Here is a 16,422-nt window from a genome sequence, read left to right as displayed (position 1 = left end):
GAAGAGCGTATTCCCGCGAAACTCACGTCTTGGTCGTTTTTTCAAAGAGATCTGTCATTCCGCGCGCGCGCGCGGAGATATAAATACGCGACGACGACGGCCGCGGCCGGCGCCGCGTTCCTCGGAAAGCGGAATCCGCCGCGAGCGACGACTCCGCTTCTCTCATCTGACCTGCCTGCCCGATTTATAAACTTATGCATATATGTATAATGTGAGCGACTTTCTCACGTTTTCCCGAGAAAATTGAACACTTCCGGTGAATATATTTCCGTTCCGAAATCTGTATATTTTGGTAATGCACATATTACGTGTCCGTGTATACACGGAGTCTCGTTGTAAACAGGTTTAGATAGGTTCGCTAAAAATATGCATTCTTAATGCACGCGCCAACGGCGGCTCTTATCAGCTTAAGTTTGTATGAAATACATATTACGTCAACGGTCCGTTCAACTTGAGGGCAGAGTCGTAAGGCAACGTTATCGATCATGAAAATGTCAATAAGTTTGATGATAATAAAAATTAATTATAAATGTACGCACGGAGTTTTCCTTTTAATTTTCTTATCAACGTCATTATTATCAGCATATGTTACATGTGTGTGCAAAGACACTTTTATGAAAACGTTGCATAATTTTAAAAAAAATAGATAGCACAATCAGAGAATAATTTCTTATAATTATATCCACGATTTGAAAATTAAGGCTAGTTTTCATTTGCCTCTTTTTATGATAATATATGAGATGGCAACAAAAAAATATTCTAAATTATATACAAATTTTCAGTTTTCCTATTTTGAATATCTAAAGAACAATTTTTTCTTTTAATTAGCAATTAGTAACTTTAAAAAATGTTGAAGCAATACCGATAGATTTTTACTTGTAATTAAGCTTAATGATTCTATTTTGATGGCTTTGATGGCTTTGATGGCTTTCCTAGAACATACTTAATTACGAAAATCGCAATATAAAATTTTCATTTGTACAGCATAATCGATTGATAATACGTTGCGAATCGAAGACGCAATCATGACGCGGCGCGACGCGATTAAAAGGAGCCTCCGCTCCTTATCAGTTTCCCTATTATTCTACGATTTGTTGTCGATGCCGCTGCGGATCCACAGCTGCGAACAACGGATAAAACCGGTCGCGAGGAAGCAGCGAGCGAGCGGGACGATCGATTTATCGGCGAGATAAAGTGCGCCGGCGACAAACCGGCGATACCGTTCTCTGATTTCGCTGTGCTTCGAGCTCTGCAAATAAGACACTCGATTGTTGTTTTCACGATAGGATATCGATTGTTCGCCTTTACGTTACATGATCGCCGTTGGATTCCCTCGCGAGCAAAAATCATCGCGCGAAATTCACCTCGAAGGAGCGTACATTCTACCAGGCTAAAAATATAACTTATCAGAGAATTTGTTCCTTTTTTATTGTTTTATCGATTTCAAGACTGTGACTTCTGATTTACAACGTATACAGTCTCGATATTCCTTAACATGATAGCGGTTAAACTCATGGCTTCAATTCGGAACGCTATTATTATTATGGACAGAGCTGGGTCACGAGAGACCGAAGATGCAAGATTCAAAGAGTGTAACGCGAATTAAATATTGTTTTGTAGTTAGCAGTCGTTCGAGAATGAACGTTCTTGAATAAAATTTTTTTCATTCCTTTTTTCTTACAAAACTCTATTAAAAGATTATTATAAGATTAGATTATTTATTATAATAACATTATTTATTATAAGATTAGAAATTAAAACTCTATTAATTTTAACTCTATTAAAAGATTGATATTTATAACTCTATACATTTTAACTCTATTAAAAGATTAACAAGCTGAATTGTGCAAATTAGAAACTTGCACATTGCCTCTTCATCATTTTATCTCACAAAGTTTAAGCTCCTTTAAGCATGCCATTTTTGTCAATTTTTGCTTCCTCATAGAGGAAGCTTTGTGAGCGAAATAAAAAGATAAAGAAGCAATCACCGATCCTCACTAAATTCAATACCAACCATCCTTTAATAATAATCTATCCATATAAAAAAATTTAACCCGATATCACAAAATTTGTGAAAGTTACAACGTATACAAGCATTCTCCAAAAATTCAAAATTTTATAAAAAATGAACCTTTTCACCGATCGTCACCAAATTCAATACCAATCGTCCTTTAATAATACTCTATCTATGTAAAAAAATTTAACTAGATATCTCAAAAATTGCGGAAGTTAGCGGTTGCACAACAAATCGCGTACATACACACTCACACACACATACATATATACATACATACATACATACATACATTTTTTAGGAATATGATTTTTCGACGTTTTCGAACATTCTGAACACATTGACATTAAAAACTCGAAAAAAGATTTTGTCACGAAAACAAAGCTTCCTCTATGAGGAAGCAACATACATACATACATACATACATACATACATACATACATACATACATACATACATACATACATACATACATACATACATACATACATACATACATACATACATACATACATACATACATACATACATACATACATACATACATACATACATACATACATACATACATACATACATACATACATACATACATACATACACACACTCACACACACATACATATATACATACATACATACATACATACATTTTTTAGGAATATGATTTTTCGACGTTTTCGAACATTCTGAACACAATGGCATTAAAAACTCGAAAAAAAATTTTGTCACGAAAACAAAGCTTCTTCTATGAGGAAGCAATATTTATAAATTTTACAAGTGCAATTATTTAAAGCGAATATCCGAGCTCCGACACATACATAATTGAACAATTAATCTTCGTAGAATCGTTTTTGCGGCGTTTTCCTCTTAAAATTAAAACTTGAATAATTCTGTTAGAATAAATTATTCAATCGCACGAAACTTTGGAAACTTGGTATGCGACACTAACAATGTGTTGCGTAATATTTTCACGGGACGTTTGTGTGAAAAACAGATTACTATTATGCCAACAGATTTTACTATGATGCCAACAGAGAACTGTTCCGTATTATTTCAGTATGAAAGAGGAAGAGAATCGGAGTTGGAAAGAAATTAAATGCTGAATTTTCCTGCTGTATTCTTCCATCATTAATAACACATATCTGTAAATAGCCATTTGCATATTTGCGAAAATCTTGTCTTCTATTGCAGTGTCTTATGCAATATGCATCATACATAATTGATTTTTTAATAATTTCTAGCCAATTTGGAGGCGATTTTCTGTTATTGTTAGCGAAAATGTCGAGGCATCAATAATTTCCTAGTCACAAGCGATTGAAAAAAAAAGACTTCTCATAAACTATATACTTTGTTAAAATTTAAAGATTGACAAAAATACATTCTTCAATTAATTTTAGACGGATTTTTTACTTCAATAGAAAATACTAATTTGGGGCTAACAATTAGTTACAAAGATATATAGTGGAAAAAATTGGAAAATCTTATAAAAACTGATGACTTTTCTTCGGAAGCTTTGAGGAATTATTTTAACGACCGACTCTTTAATCTCTTTTTTTTCTCATAAATGTCAATCGTTGAGAAAGAGATGCTACATATTTACATTATCGCTGGTACACCATGGAATATAATAATGATTTATCGGAAACTCAACAATGTCGCTTCTTCATGTGTCATGATCTCATAAATTCGCTAATAAACGAATGTATGCTTTCCCTCACGCTCATCCCCTACATTCCTCATGTGTTTCCTAGACTGGCAAGTTAGTTGTACCATAGCTCGGATACGAGTCACATCCATCGCGACTGTCTTTCCTTCCTGTATTCCGTTAATTTTCCTCTTGATGTATATATAAACGAACTTGACATTATAACATTTGTTGTTTCAAGCTTCAATATAAGACTTTTGGAAATAATTATAATCAAAAGATTTTTATCATCTTTTGTTTCGAAAGATCTTTCCTTGTTACCGATAAATCGTTTTATTAAATTTTAATATATTATTAATATATACGTCCGCGTAGCATTGCTCTATAGTAACATCAAATGTTTAGAAAAGGATTTAAACGCGATTAATTTAATAATGTTGGAGTTAAGGATTGATATATGTACATGAGATTTTAAGATTCCCTTTAATCGAGTTTCTTTTATTTTTCAGTGAAAATACAAAATATTGTTTTTAATACCTCCAATATACGATGTCTGAGAGGGATGCCTAATAAAATGAATCAATGTTTATCCTACGGACCAGACATTGCGTCGAGGCGTGTTGGGTGCCGATGTGCGTCGAATATATCTAGTATGTCAAGATTGCCGTTTCCGGTCGGCGATTTCGTGATGTACAACGACAATTGTGTTGCACCTAGAACCGATAGTGTCGTTTTGTCCGAAAAAGAGGAAACCATCACGACGACTTCAGAAAACGAAACAAATAACGCGGCTCGCTTGTCGCAAAACACTTTGCCGTCTCATAGTGCCTGTCCAGCTGATCAGTGCTCGAGTGAAGAAAATGATCGTCCTACGTGTAACTGTAATTGTATAATAAATCACCGAAATCAAAATCATATACAGAAGAAGAGTGCGAGAAGATACCTTTACTTGTGTATATCTTCGACAATGAAATGCTATTTCAATAAAATATTTCGATTATCGATTGCACAAAGACGAGACCATTCATGGGGAATTAGATGGATATTTATTGTCTTGAGTTGTCTGTTCTTGATAGTGAATGCAGCCAACGAATGTGCAATTGGAATCGAAACACCAGGATGTAAGTTTCATTGAAATAAGATAAATTCTTTATATAGCGTACGATACTTTTCTTTTATTTTTATAATTAAAATTGCTATGCATAACGCGGTAAATCTCGCATATAACTCGACAGATACCTTTCAAGTTTTGCGAAAAATTTTGCGTTTCTTTTATTAGTTTAAATAATTTCGTATTTTTGGTTTTTGTATAACTCATAAATATGATATAAATACAGAATCAAATATCTTGTCTGTGCACATATAAGAGTTTAATTGATAGAATAATGCAAATCATGTCATACACACGAATAGTAAATTATCAACTTATATTTTTATAAAGACAATTTTCTTTTGGTTTTATCACAAATGGTTATATACAAATATATAATACACACAAATTTCAAGGCAGTGCATATATTTGTATTTATGTGTGCATTGTAAAATAGAGATAACATATAAACTATTTGCTTTCGGTCTCTCCCGCATGCGTTTAGTATGCTAGGATTATAAAGAAAACACACGTCTCTTATCTTTCTTTATAAAATTCTAGTTTCAAACTAAATGCATACATCTATATTTAACGCCAGCAATATAGTTGATACTGAAATTATCAATATGATTGGAGTATACAACGTGTATCATCTCTCTTTAATGTATTTTTATATTTTATGATGTTATAATATTGCGTGTATAATATGTTATAATATATTCAACACACGTTATATATTATATGTAGAAGGACCTATGTATACTTCCATTAAAGTTATATCATACATATTTCTTTAAAGAACTCACTTATTCTCGCGTTAATCTATTATTAAGTAAGTAAACATTATAAACAATAATTGTTTATAATGTTTAAAAACTTAAAAAATATTTTGGAATATTTAATAAATATTACTTTATTTTTCGTCATAGGGACAGTACCGCGAGGTGACATTATTATCAAATATGGTAACCCACTACGAATTATGTGTATGTTAAATGAAACATACGTAACTAAACATTTCCCGGGTAAAAACTCTTCGAACCTCATCTTCTTTCGCAATGATAAAAGGATGGAACAGGAATACATTACTGTAATCAATAGAACAACAATAATGTTGTACAATGAACTACCACCACCTGGTGATAATATGTATTATTGCCAATTGAATCTATCCGGCAAAGACGTAGGTGTTTGTCTGAATAAAGTTGTAATTGGATGTAAGTAATCGTATTTATTTGTGAATTATCTTTTTCATATATTTTTAAGCTATATATTTCTTTAAGAAGGATTGTTTCCTCTTTAGTTATAATATCAGTCATCCGGTTATATACTATCTATCTCTATTCTATTTTTGTTCCATTTCTATAAAAGAAAATGTTCTTTATCATATACTTGATATGTAATCTGAAAAATTTTCTCAAGAAAATATAGAAATTGTATTATTTATAATCAATACGTATCTGGAATATAAATTTTTTCTATAGTAAAAGTACATACATCCAACCTTATCAGAGCACGACATTCGACGGTGTTTTGTGGAAACAACACAGTGCATTGATTCTCTTTTCATCAAAATTATGAGTGAACCGTTTGACATATATATGTCTTAGAAACCATTTTACTATCGTCGACGATAAAGATAACTAAAAAGGAGACATTGTATAATATTAAGAGTTATTCATAAGTAATTCCTTATCTTGTAGAATTTGTACATTGAGCTATTTCTACTCGTTTGAAAAAGCGATGTTCGAGATAAATGCATATAAATTATACATTGATTTATATATTTATTTAAAAAGTTATAATTCTCTCATGTAATTTATATTGTATATATTGCTTTAAATTGCATTTATTGTATATATAATGTATTTATAGAAACTGAGAATTTATATTTAGAGAAGTAATTTCTAATAGGACTGATACACAAAAACAAGTTATGACAATGTTTATGAATGCAAATATGAATAAAGACAATCGCGTCGAAATCTATTAGCGAAGATATATTAAAGTATATACACATATCGAAGGATATATTTAAGAACTAATTGTGTAATTATAAGAGATATATATTCCTCTTTTTTATGTAATATATTTTATTTGTTCGGCAGATGAACCTAAAGCGCCAAGCAACTTTACTTGTAGATCCTATAATTGGGAGAATATCACATGCACATGGGATACGCAAAAAAACTTCATCCAGACAACCCACGAATTAATGTTTAAATTCAATGGAGGTAGGCGAGGAGCGCGAAGATTCTATCCTTGTCCTGGAGAATATACGAAGAAGAATTCATGCTCTTGGACTCAATATAGCAGTCCAATGTACAGGCAAACGTACGAAAACTATACGTTTGTAATGTACGTTCATAATCAGTTTGGCAATGTAACCGACATACATAAAATCGATCATTTTGCTCAAGGTTTGTAAATTTTTTATTAATCATTGTACTATTTCTTTTCATGTCATATATAATAATTAATTAGAAATATATGATCTTTGAATATACTATGTATTTTTGTCATCTAAGAGTGAAATTATGTTACTATTTTCAGTTATCCCTGCGAAACCCATGAGTCTTTCGGTGATTAACAAAACGTCGAATAGTGCAACATTGTGTTGGGAACTCCCCTTCCCGTTACAAAATTTTCCACCTGGTGTAATTCATAAAGTTATGTATCAGAATCAATGGGATCATAAAAAAGATTGGAAGGTACAATCATTTTACTACATCATCAGCAGTATCTTCTAGGACTTTTCTTTTTAGGACAATTCATTGATTTATCGTAATTATGTGTAGTTTAAGAAACGATAGTAATCTTGATTGAGCAGTATCTTTTCCACAGGTTATCATTATTGATACGGAACCTCGTTTGAATAGGAGATATTTCAATCTTACCGGATTGGAATATGCTAATACTGTGTACGATGTTCGCGTTTTTTTAAGAAGCGCCAAGGCCACAGGAGAGAATATGTATAGTGAGCCTGGTGTTGTTACATTCAGGACATTACCAACGTGTAAGTAGTAGATTTATCAAGGAAGAGAATCTATTATTTTCGGTTTACTTTCATTTTATTTATATTTATATGATGAATGTAATTAATATTTTAATGTATAATAATTATCATAAATAGATTATAATTGAATAACATATTTGTTTTATTCTGTCATTTAATTTAGTACCTAGCTTTTCTCCGCGAACCGATATTGGTAGCTTCGAAATTGTCGAGAACAATGGGAACAGGGACATATATTTGTATTGGCAAATGATACCGCAATACTTAGAGAATGGTGATAATTTTAAGTATCAGGTCAATTATGTGGAAGAGAATGGTCATAAAATAACTCTCGAACCGATCGAGACGACCAAGACATATGCTAAGTTTAAGGGACTTACCTTCAATAATTACCGGTTTAAGATTGCCTCGATGAATAAGGTCGGCATTAATAAAAATTATACGGAAATAGTAATACCGAGTCGAGATGAGAGTAAGTATATCAAGAAGGCTAGATGATAAAAATAACATTTAAATATATATCGAATAGTTAACATGAAACATTTCTCTCAGTGCCACATGAACCGATAGCGTTCACGAAAATGGCTTTCGAAGGAGGATTGTACGAATTGTCTTGGAAGCCGCCAATCATGCATAAAAATATCGCAAATTATACCATTTTTTGGTGTGATAACGAGCGCGATCGTCCTTATCAGTGTACAGTATGTATCTGTTTTCTTTGTTATTTATTCGCAGAATAACTTTGCGCGCAAATTAAAACGATATGTATTTGCAGGGTTATTTGAACTGGACACATGTATCCATGAATACTACGGTCTACAATATAACCGTACCAGATCCGGACAAGGTGTACCAATTCGCGATTTCCGCGAATACGAATAAGGGCAGTAGCGGCATGATATGGTCGTCTTGCACGGTGATTCATACAAAGGTGCTCGGCAAAATGAAGTCCGTATGGATTAATCGTATTGGATCGGATTTCATCGAAGTCGGATGGAAGCTTGACTGTTCAGATCGCATTGGGATCGTCGAAGGATTCAAGATTTATTACTGTCCCATCGTGTCGCCATTAGATACCAAGTGCAAGGGACCCAAGCTCAATGTCACCATCAAATCCTATCCACCCATGATAAGCGGTATTGTCAAACACTTGACGCCCTATACTACGTATATGCTGGGAGTCACAACGGTGACCAAGAACGGCGAGAGTCAGCCGAGCGAGCCCTTATATAACACTACTCTTGAGGCGGCACCCAGTACTTCGCCTTTGAATGTAAAAGCCATCAATATCACCAATACGACGATGTTTATTACATGGCAGTCACCGCAGGCGATGAACGGCGTGCTCAGATATTACGAAGTTCACTATAATGATTTCATGAAAAAAGTGGAAGAGGGGAATAGTACTAGATTGACAGGCTTATTGGCATACACTGAGTATAACATTAGCGTTACCGCCTGTACCGTGGCGTGCAGCGAGAAATCATTGATGATAAAACAGCGTACGAAGATTGGTATTCCCGATAAGATTGGCGTACCAAAAGTGCGCTTCATGAACTCGAGCCAAGTGATCGTCACGTGGCATCTACCACAATATCCTGCCGGTCCGATAGCTTATTACGAGATAGAGAATAGTTCTGGCGAAATTCATAATGTTACTAAACTGGGTAAGATTTGCGGCTAAAAGAATTTATGGCTAAACTAAGCTAAGTCAAGATAAAATTATTTCTATTAAACACACACACTATTTAACTTAATTAAATCTCTTTTATTCTGTTTTCTATAAATTTTTTTCTCCATTACTTCTTTACGTGTGCGACAAATGTGTGATGAAGTAATGGAAAACCAGTGCAAAAGGAAAAAAATGAAAAAATATGAAAGGAAGAATATTAAAGTTTTATTATATTGCTGTTGTTCATATTGCAGAAGCGCAACTGTCCATCCCTGATTGCAAGACTACGGATCAAGAGGGACTGAACAAGTTTCGGGTTAGAGCCATTAACATTGGCTCGAATAATGAACGTTTGACGGGACCCTGGTCCGAAACTGGGGAAGGAAATTGTTATAGTAATGGTCAGTATTTTATTTGACAAGAAGGCAAAATTTATTATGGCTATCCATATTGTTATATATAAATGTTTGTGTGTGTGCTTTCTTATAAAATTGATCACATTCGCGGTATTTGCGATACTCAGGTACACGATGCAACGCACACATTAACAACATGCGAATAAAATAAAAATAACATTTATTTAATGAGCGAGAATTATATGTTTATAAAATTAAACAACTTTTTAACAAAAGATAATAAAATGTTCAATATATTTGTTTCCGGATATAAATTGCGATCGCACGATGTTTAACTGAATCGGAAACTGAGTCGAATCTTTTTTTATTTGTCAATATTACTCGATGTCTAGATTGTTTGACTATATCTCTTTTATCATCTTAAGCGAAGTATTGATTTTTCTTGCTATCGTGATTTTTTTTATTTCAATTTGGTGGATACAATAGTATCAAACTCACACTCTTGGTGTAGATATTATTCTTATTAGTGAATATATATTTTCTGCGTAACAGGACTATCACAAGCAACAGCAATAAGTTTATGGGTTGTTGGAGTTATCCTCCTGGTAGCAGTCACTGCATGCTGCGGATGTGGGGCAAAAAGGTTAGAGTAGAGCACAAAATTGTAATTTTTTTAAAACACAATATTATATAATTATACAGTTATAATTTTTTTAAATTACGAAAATTTTTATATTCAATTATAGCTGTTTTAATTTTATAGTTTAATAGTTTAATATACTTTATATTATGTACTCTCTTTTTCTTATAGACTGTGGTTGAAATATCAAGATATGCAAGATATTGAAGTGAAATTACCGCCTGGTCTCACTTCAAACATGGTAAGAGAGATTGTTTTGTACTATGTTGATTGATATTATGAATACAAAACTGAAAATTATAATATGACGATTCTATATCGATTTTGTCCATATACAGACGCTGCTTCGCAAGGACGGCGGACCACATATACGACAGCCATCTGCTGATTCGAGCGGCTGTTCGAGCGGCCAAGAATCTGTCACCTCATCGCTCACAACGACCGAATTTCAAATTTCCAGCGATAGCGGTACTGAGGTAGATCCAGTGCCTACGTCACCCGATAAGCTGCTCGAGACTCTGTCAAACTGGGAGTCGAATTCTGCCAGTTTGCGACAAAGGAGCGTTTCACGAGGACCGGAGACTACGTCCCGCTGTAGGGAGTCGTATGTCCCAGTTAAAACCGGCGACTCGAATCTCAATGAGATTCTATCTCTAGCGCGATCCACTCCAAATTTGGCAGACAGTACAGGCAATACAATGACGCCGCAGACATGGCCCAGTACCGGTTACATCAGCATGCTGTCTTCCGAGGATTTGTCGGGTAATCCGAGCCCTACGTCGCGGGGGAATACTGTTATCAACGCCACCGGCTGTTATAGCGTTGTCGGTATACGTCGTATACGAATGCCCGTACAAGCCACATCTGAAGAAGACGGTGACGACGGTATAGACAATGCAGGAACCGTACATGACACCTTGATATCGAACAAACAGGGAACGAAGCTCATGCATAATCTGTATCTGCCACTTGTCATGGGCAAAAAGGAAATGTCATCGAAAGCTAATGCTTTCAATTTGGACAAGCTGGGCACTTTCATTGAATCGGACAAATCCGAGGAAGATGCATTGATGTCGCATCTTACTACTTCCGACAAGACGATGACGTCCAAGCCGTTTTTTCAGCCTACTCTGATAGACACAATGCATAAACCGCTCGCTCTGCCGAGCTCGATCGAGCAGCCCGAGAAGAGTAACATTAGCAGTTCTTTTGCGTCGACGTCTTTCCCGGATTCTTCCAACGAGCCGTTTGTATCGTCATTCGTGAGTCCGACATTGCCTGTCTCGTCAATTTCGTTAACCGACACCGCCTCGACCTCGACCTTGACTTCGACGAACCCACATGTCAGTGATCAAAGATCGGCACTCTCTGAGACATCGAGATTTTTGGTGTCTCGCCCTAAGGACAATAATGAAGAAACGTTGAAGATGTCTCACGCCTCGCACAATTCGACGCCAAGTGAAAGCTCCTCTGAATCATCTGTGAGTTCTATGCATCAGATGTTACAGCAACAGCAAGAGAATATGGAGTTTCCATCCATAAACATAATAGAAGAGATTCAAGAGATGGAAGTCGAGGAAGATTCCACGCCGACCGTGAGGCTAAATTCGCACATTATACAACCAATCCTCATAAAGCATAAAGAGAACTCTGACTATGTTATCATTGCCGACCCCAGTACAATACATCAAAAAACAGCAATCAACCAATCGGATGAGCAGTACAGCAAAGTGACGGTTGTACCAAGTAGTACGATGCAGTGAAAAGAGAAACGCACTTTTGTCGTGTTTCCTTCTTTTTTCTTGTGAAGATGATTTCACCAATTGCATAGATGAACGAAATAAGTTACAATGGTAAGGTAAGATTTAATAAGATAAGATATTTCGCATACATATATGATCATACGATGATAGGAGACTGCAATATTGCATGTGTGTTAAAACGCAGATAGCAATGAGTTCTTCTGCAATTATAAAAGAAGTTAAGAAAGGATGTCGGGAAGCGAAATCTTTAATGCGATCCAAAGAAAATAATATTTGGAGGAAATTCAATCCTCCGTAGATTCATAATATCGTTGTCTTGAAACGATATGTTTTATTCTTGCGTCAAGATCGAGATTAATGAAGATGAGATATAATCAAATGAAAGAGCGCGCTGGCTTGGGACACCGACAAGATATCATTAAAGACCGATGATCTTATAAGATTTAGCGTGATTGGAAAAAAACTCGCTGCGCACTCAAAATCTCGCCATTGTAGGTAAGAAAATCTTTGCATTGTCGATGATACAACAGTAATTTGGTACAATAAAATGTTTATTTTGTCGTTCTTGAGGCAATTACATAAAAGATCAATACATTTTCGATAATAAAATATTAACTGGATGAACTAAAATAATTGCATGAATTTAAATAACTCGTATCTATCTTCAATATAGTCAAAACGGCCGATAATGTTATCAATCTTTTAGGGGATCAAAAAAAAAAAAAAATAAATAAATAAACAATAAACAATTATCTCCGGGTCTACCGGGCCCACTTGGTAGTCACGAAAATTTACATAGGGTCAACGGTCTTTAATAGTATCTCTTCGTTGTTCGAGATCAATTAGGACATTCATTTCTTGCTAAAAAGTTTCCAATAAACTTAAACGTTTAAAAAAAATTCTTTCTTAAACAGTTATTATCGTAAAACAGGATGTTATGCACAAAATACACAAGAAATATATGATCTATAGAGTGTTTTAAAAGTAATTTCAAGATAAAATTATCTAAGAAAGTATTTTTCTATACATATATTGAAATCTTGTTCCTAAGAATTAGATTTCTTATTCCCCTTATCCCAAGTTAGTGCTTCTCTATTTGATTGCATCTTGTGTATACAAATATTTAAAACTTTATTTAACCCAGCAAAAATTCTTCGCACTGCATGCGATTAATTAAGGGTTAATGTTGTTTCTGTCGATGATTGATTCTCAAACTTCATTGCGTCCATCATCGCCACTATGAAAGCAACAAATGTATACAAATATTCTTCCGAACGATCTCTCGATACTGCTGTTAACGAAACATCTACAATGCACTTGCGGACATTTTCATTCATTTTGCGTCACAGAATTATGGTTGCTCAAAAAGAAGCAAAAGTGATACGTTTGAAATTACTGCAACTACAACGACAAGAATAACATCAATTTTTTTTATATAAATTTTCTATTTTTTTAATTCAGACGCACACAAAAAACTTTGATGAAGTTTTTTTTTTCATCTACAGGTATTGAGTGTGTTCAAAAACTGATTCAATTCCTTCGCTTGTACATATGATTTATCTGTTGTAGCCTTCGATACTTCTCATTATCATAAATATCAATCACGAGTAAAATTGTATACAATAGAGTAAGAAACTTTTTTTATAATAGCATTATATTACCGTATGTACAGTATAAAAGCAAGGACAGGATCAGGGATGATAAAATAAGACGAGTGGTAAAAAGCGTATACCAGTATTGCATTCTATGGACGTCGTAAAGTAGGCTGCAATGCAGCTATGTTATTCTAAACCCCCGTTAAAACATAAAATATACCAAGACACTTATACTACGTAATATGATTTCCTAATATTATATTAATTCTATAAAATGTTTTTATTGTTTCCAATTTAGGATGAGATAAAATGGAGGATAAGTGCTCTTAAAATTCGTTTTAATACTACGTTCTCGGAAAACAAAATAATATTTGATCTCTTAAACAAAGTTAACAAGCACGTCCATGCTTTGCAATTATCCCGAATAACGCGTTTAATTGTGTGCGAGACATCAAATAAAGTACCTATATAACTCGCGTATATTCGGGCATAAGTTAATTGTGTGAATAATGCGCAAACGGCAACTGGTCTCACTTTCATATTACCGGGACTGGAGGAATATATATCTGTGTATAGTATACACAAGTATACACGTACTTTAAGCTAGTCAGTGAAACGAGTTTGTTTCGCTCGCAGACCTTACAATCTCTTTTACAACCTCTTTTACAATCTGCAATTTTTCAACGTACATTTCACAGATTTTGAGATTGACAGAATTTTTATCATCTAATATCTAATATAAGCGAAGAAACAAACTTGTCAATTAACCATCTTTTTTTCTTTTGTTCTTGAGTTTTTTGTTTTTTTTTTTGTTTTTTGTTTTTTTTTTCTCCGTGAATTTCACACCGCTGAACGAAAAGAAATAACGAATAATCTTTTAATGAGATTTATTTTGATCCAGCATGCACGAATACTATCTTTTTATAACAGCGTTATGCTGAGATCTTTGCCGAGCCGTAAAAGAATTCATTAGAGAAAAGCTCTGCCGAAGAATTGTCGGATATTTGTCTATCGTTGTTATAGAATGAGATTTTGTAAACGGTAATATTACAATTTTTAACAAAATTTAATAAAAGAGAAGATAGAAAATGTAAATCTAATGAGATAGAGATAACATACATATATAGTTATATATATATACATATATATAATTTAATTAAGAGATAGCAACCACCGAAGTTACGTCCGTAAAAAGTTTGCTATAAGAATTATAATATTCTAAATTATGCAAATAGAGAAAGGCCTGGATCATTTTGAAGGTGTTATTGTTATTTTGCAAGTTCAAACAATTTCTGCCGTTTGGTCAGATTTTGTTGTTGCAATTATGAGATGAGGAGAAATGAAATTATCTTGTTTGTTCTTGCGAAATGATACTTACGAGATTTCGCGAATGCATATTCGCGAAGTTTCCCAATTAAAAACGAGCTTACTCGTACATTATTATTATTATTACTATAAGAGACATGCCACTTAAATATTTAATGCATTATGTAAAATGGCTACTTAGTCTATAAAGATATTAAGTTTGTATAAACATAATGAAGAATTGTAAATTGGAGTTGGTAGAAATGGCTTGTTGCAATGTTACACGAGTACATGACGCATAGATTCGTTTGCTTTTAGTTGTACTTTTTTGCAGCTTAAGATGAAATAACTGCATATGCACAGACGTCGCGGATACGTGCACATTATTCGCAAAAATATCTAATGTTTGAAGAATTTAAAAAAAAAAAACATAATTTTTCAGCGAGTTTAAGATTCTGTGGTACATTTCGTACATATTCGCGAGTAAGAATCATTATCACGGGATGAACAGCTGTGTGCACATGTATTATAATGCCATAGATAAACTTGAAATCAATGATATTGTATCGATTTTCATCAAGAAAAAGAAGACGCAAATTGTAAAAAGTGCAACTAAAACGATAATTTTGCATTCGAAATTCATATTCTATACGCGAAATCCATATACGTAATACACGTGAGAATTTTAGTGTATTATGTATATCTTGTATAATGTTTAAGATTGTCAGATGAGGAAATTCTTAAAAAAATATTAATCAAGATGATAGTAGAGACAGTACAATTGACAGTACAGTAATACGAGGTGTGTCTCAAAAGTAACGAAATTCTTATGCTCGAGGTGGCAGACATGTGCAGGTATAAAGGAGCCACGTTGATGGGGGTACACAGGCATATATACAGGCAAACCTATTTCAATCAATTCTGTGCTCTCATAGCGTCAAGATCATTTGTTGTACAAAGTTGTGCTCAAGTACCTCGTCACGAAAAATAGTTTTTACTAATTATAAAAATTATTTAATTTTTATAAATTTAAACACATTAAATGTTTAAAAATTTTTAATAATTACACAGACCGACAAAAAATATTTTTGCCAAGTCTAATCAGAGTAGGTGTACTCTGATGAGAAATCAGCGATTTTTCATTTTAAAATTCAAAATAACTTTAAATTCTGACGTGATGAAGCAATTTGAACAGCGGCATTGTTTTTGGTGCCTGAAAATCTATAAGAAACACTTACTCTGATTAGAGTTACTTGATAAACATTTTTTTTGTCGGCCTGTGTTATTAAATATTATTAATATATTATTAACATATTATATTTTT

The 16,422-nt window shown here is 33.7% G+C and overlaps 1 protein-coding gene across 1 annotated transcript in view; it reads left to right on the top strand.

Moving 5' to 3' along the window:
• Positions 1-15,537, top strand: part of LOC115242614 (cytokine receptor) — a 26,189-nt gene extending 10,652 nt beyond the window's left edge. Inside the window, exons 2-13 of the mRNA XM_029819032.1 lie at positions 4,171-4,782; positions 5,681-5,968; positions 6,860-7,171; positions 7,305-7,462; positions 7,596-7,767; positions 7,931-8,239; positions 8,320-8,468; positions 8,543-9,434; positions 9,694-9,840; positions 10,348-10,438; positions 10,607-10,676; positions 10,774-15,537. Of these exons, the coding sequence (XP_029674892.1) occupies positions 4,224-4,782; positions 5,681-5,968; positions 6,860-7,171; positions 7,305-7,462; positions 7,596-7,767; positions 7,931-8,239; positions 8,320-8,468; positions 8,543-9,434; positions 9,694-9,840; positions 10,348-10,438; positions 10,607-10,676; positions 10,774-12,198 (4,572 nt within the window). The 5' untranslated portion in view covers positions 4,171-4,223 and the 3' untranslated portion in view covers positions 12,199-15,537. The remainder of the gene's footprint in view (positions 1-4,170; positions 4,783-5,680; positions 5,969-6,859; positions 7,172-7,304; positions 7,463-7,595; positions 7,768-7,930; positions 8,240-8,319; positions 8,469-8,542; positions 9,435-9,693; positions 9,841-10,347; positions 10,439-10,606; positions 10,677-10,773) is intronic.
• Positions 15,538-16,422: the final 885 nt, after the last annotated feature.

This window comes from Formica exsecta, unplaced genomic scaffold (assembly GCF_003651465.1).
Source record: "Formica exsecta isolate Colony F162 unplaced genomic scaffold, ASM365146v1 scaffold614, whole genome shotgun sequence".
In the NCBI taxonomy this organism is placed as follows: Eukaryota; Metazoa; Arthropoda; class Insecta; order Hymenoptera; family Formicidae; genus Formica; species Formica exsecta.
The sequence above is the reverse complement of the archived record's forward strand: the minus strand, read 5'-3'. Positions and strand labels throughout refer to the sequence as shown.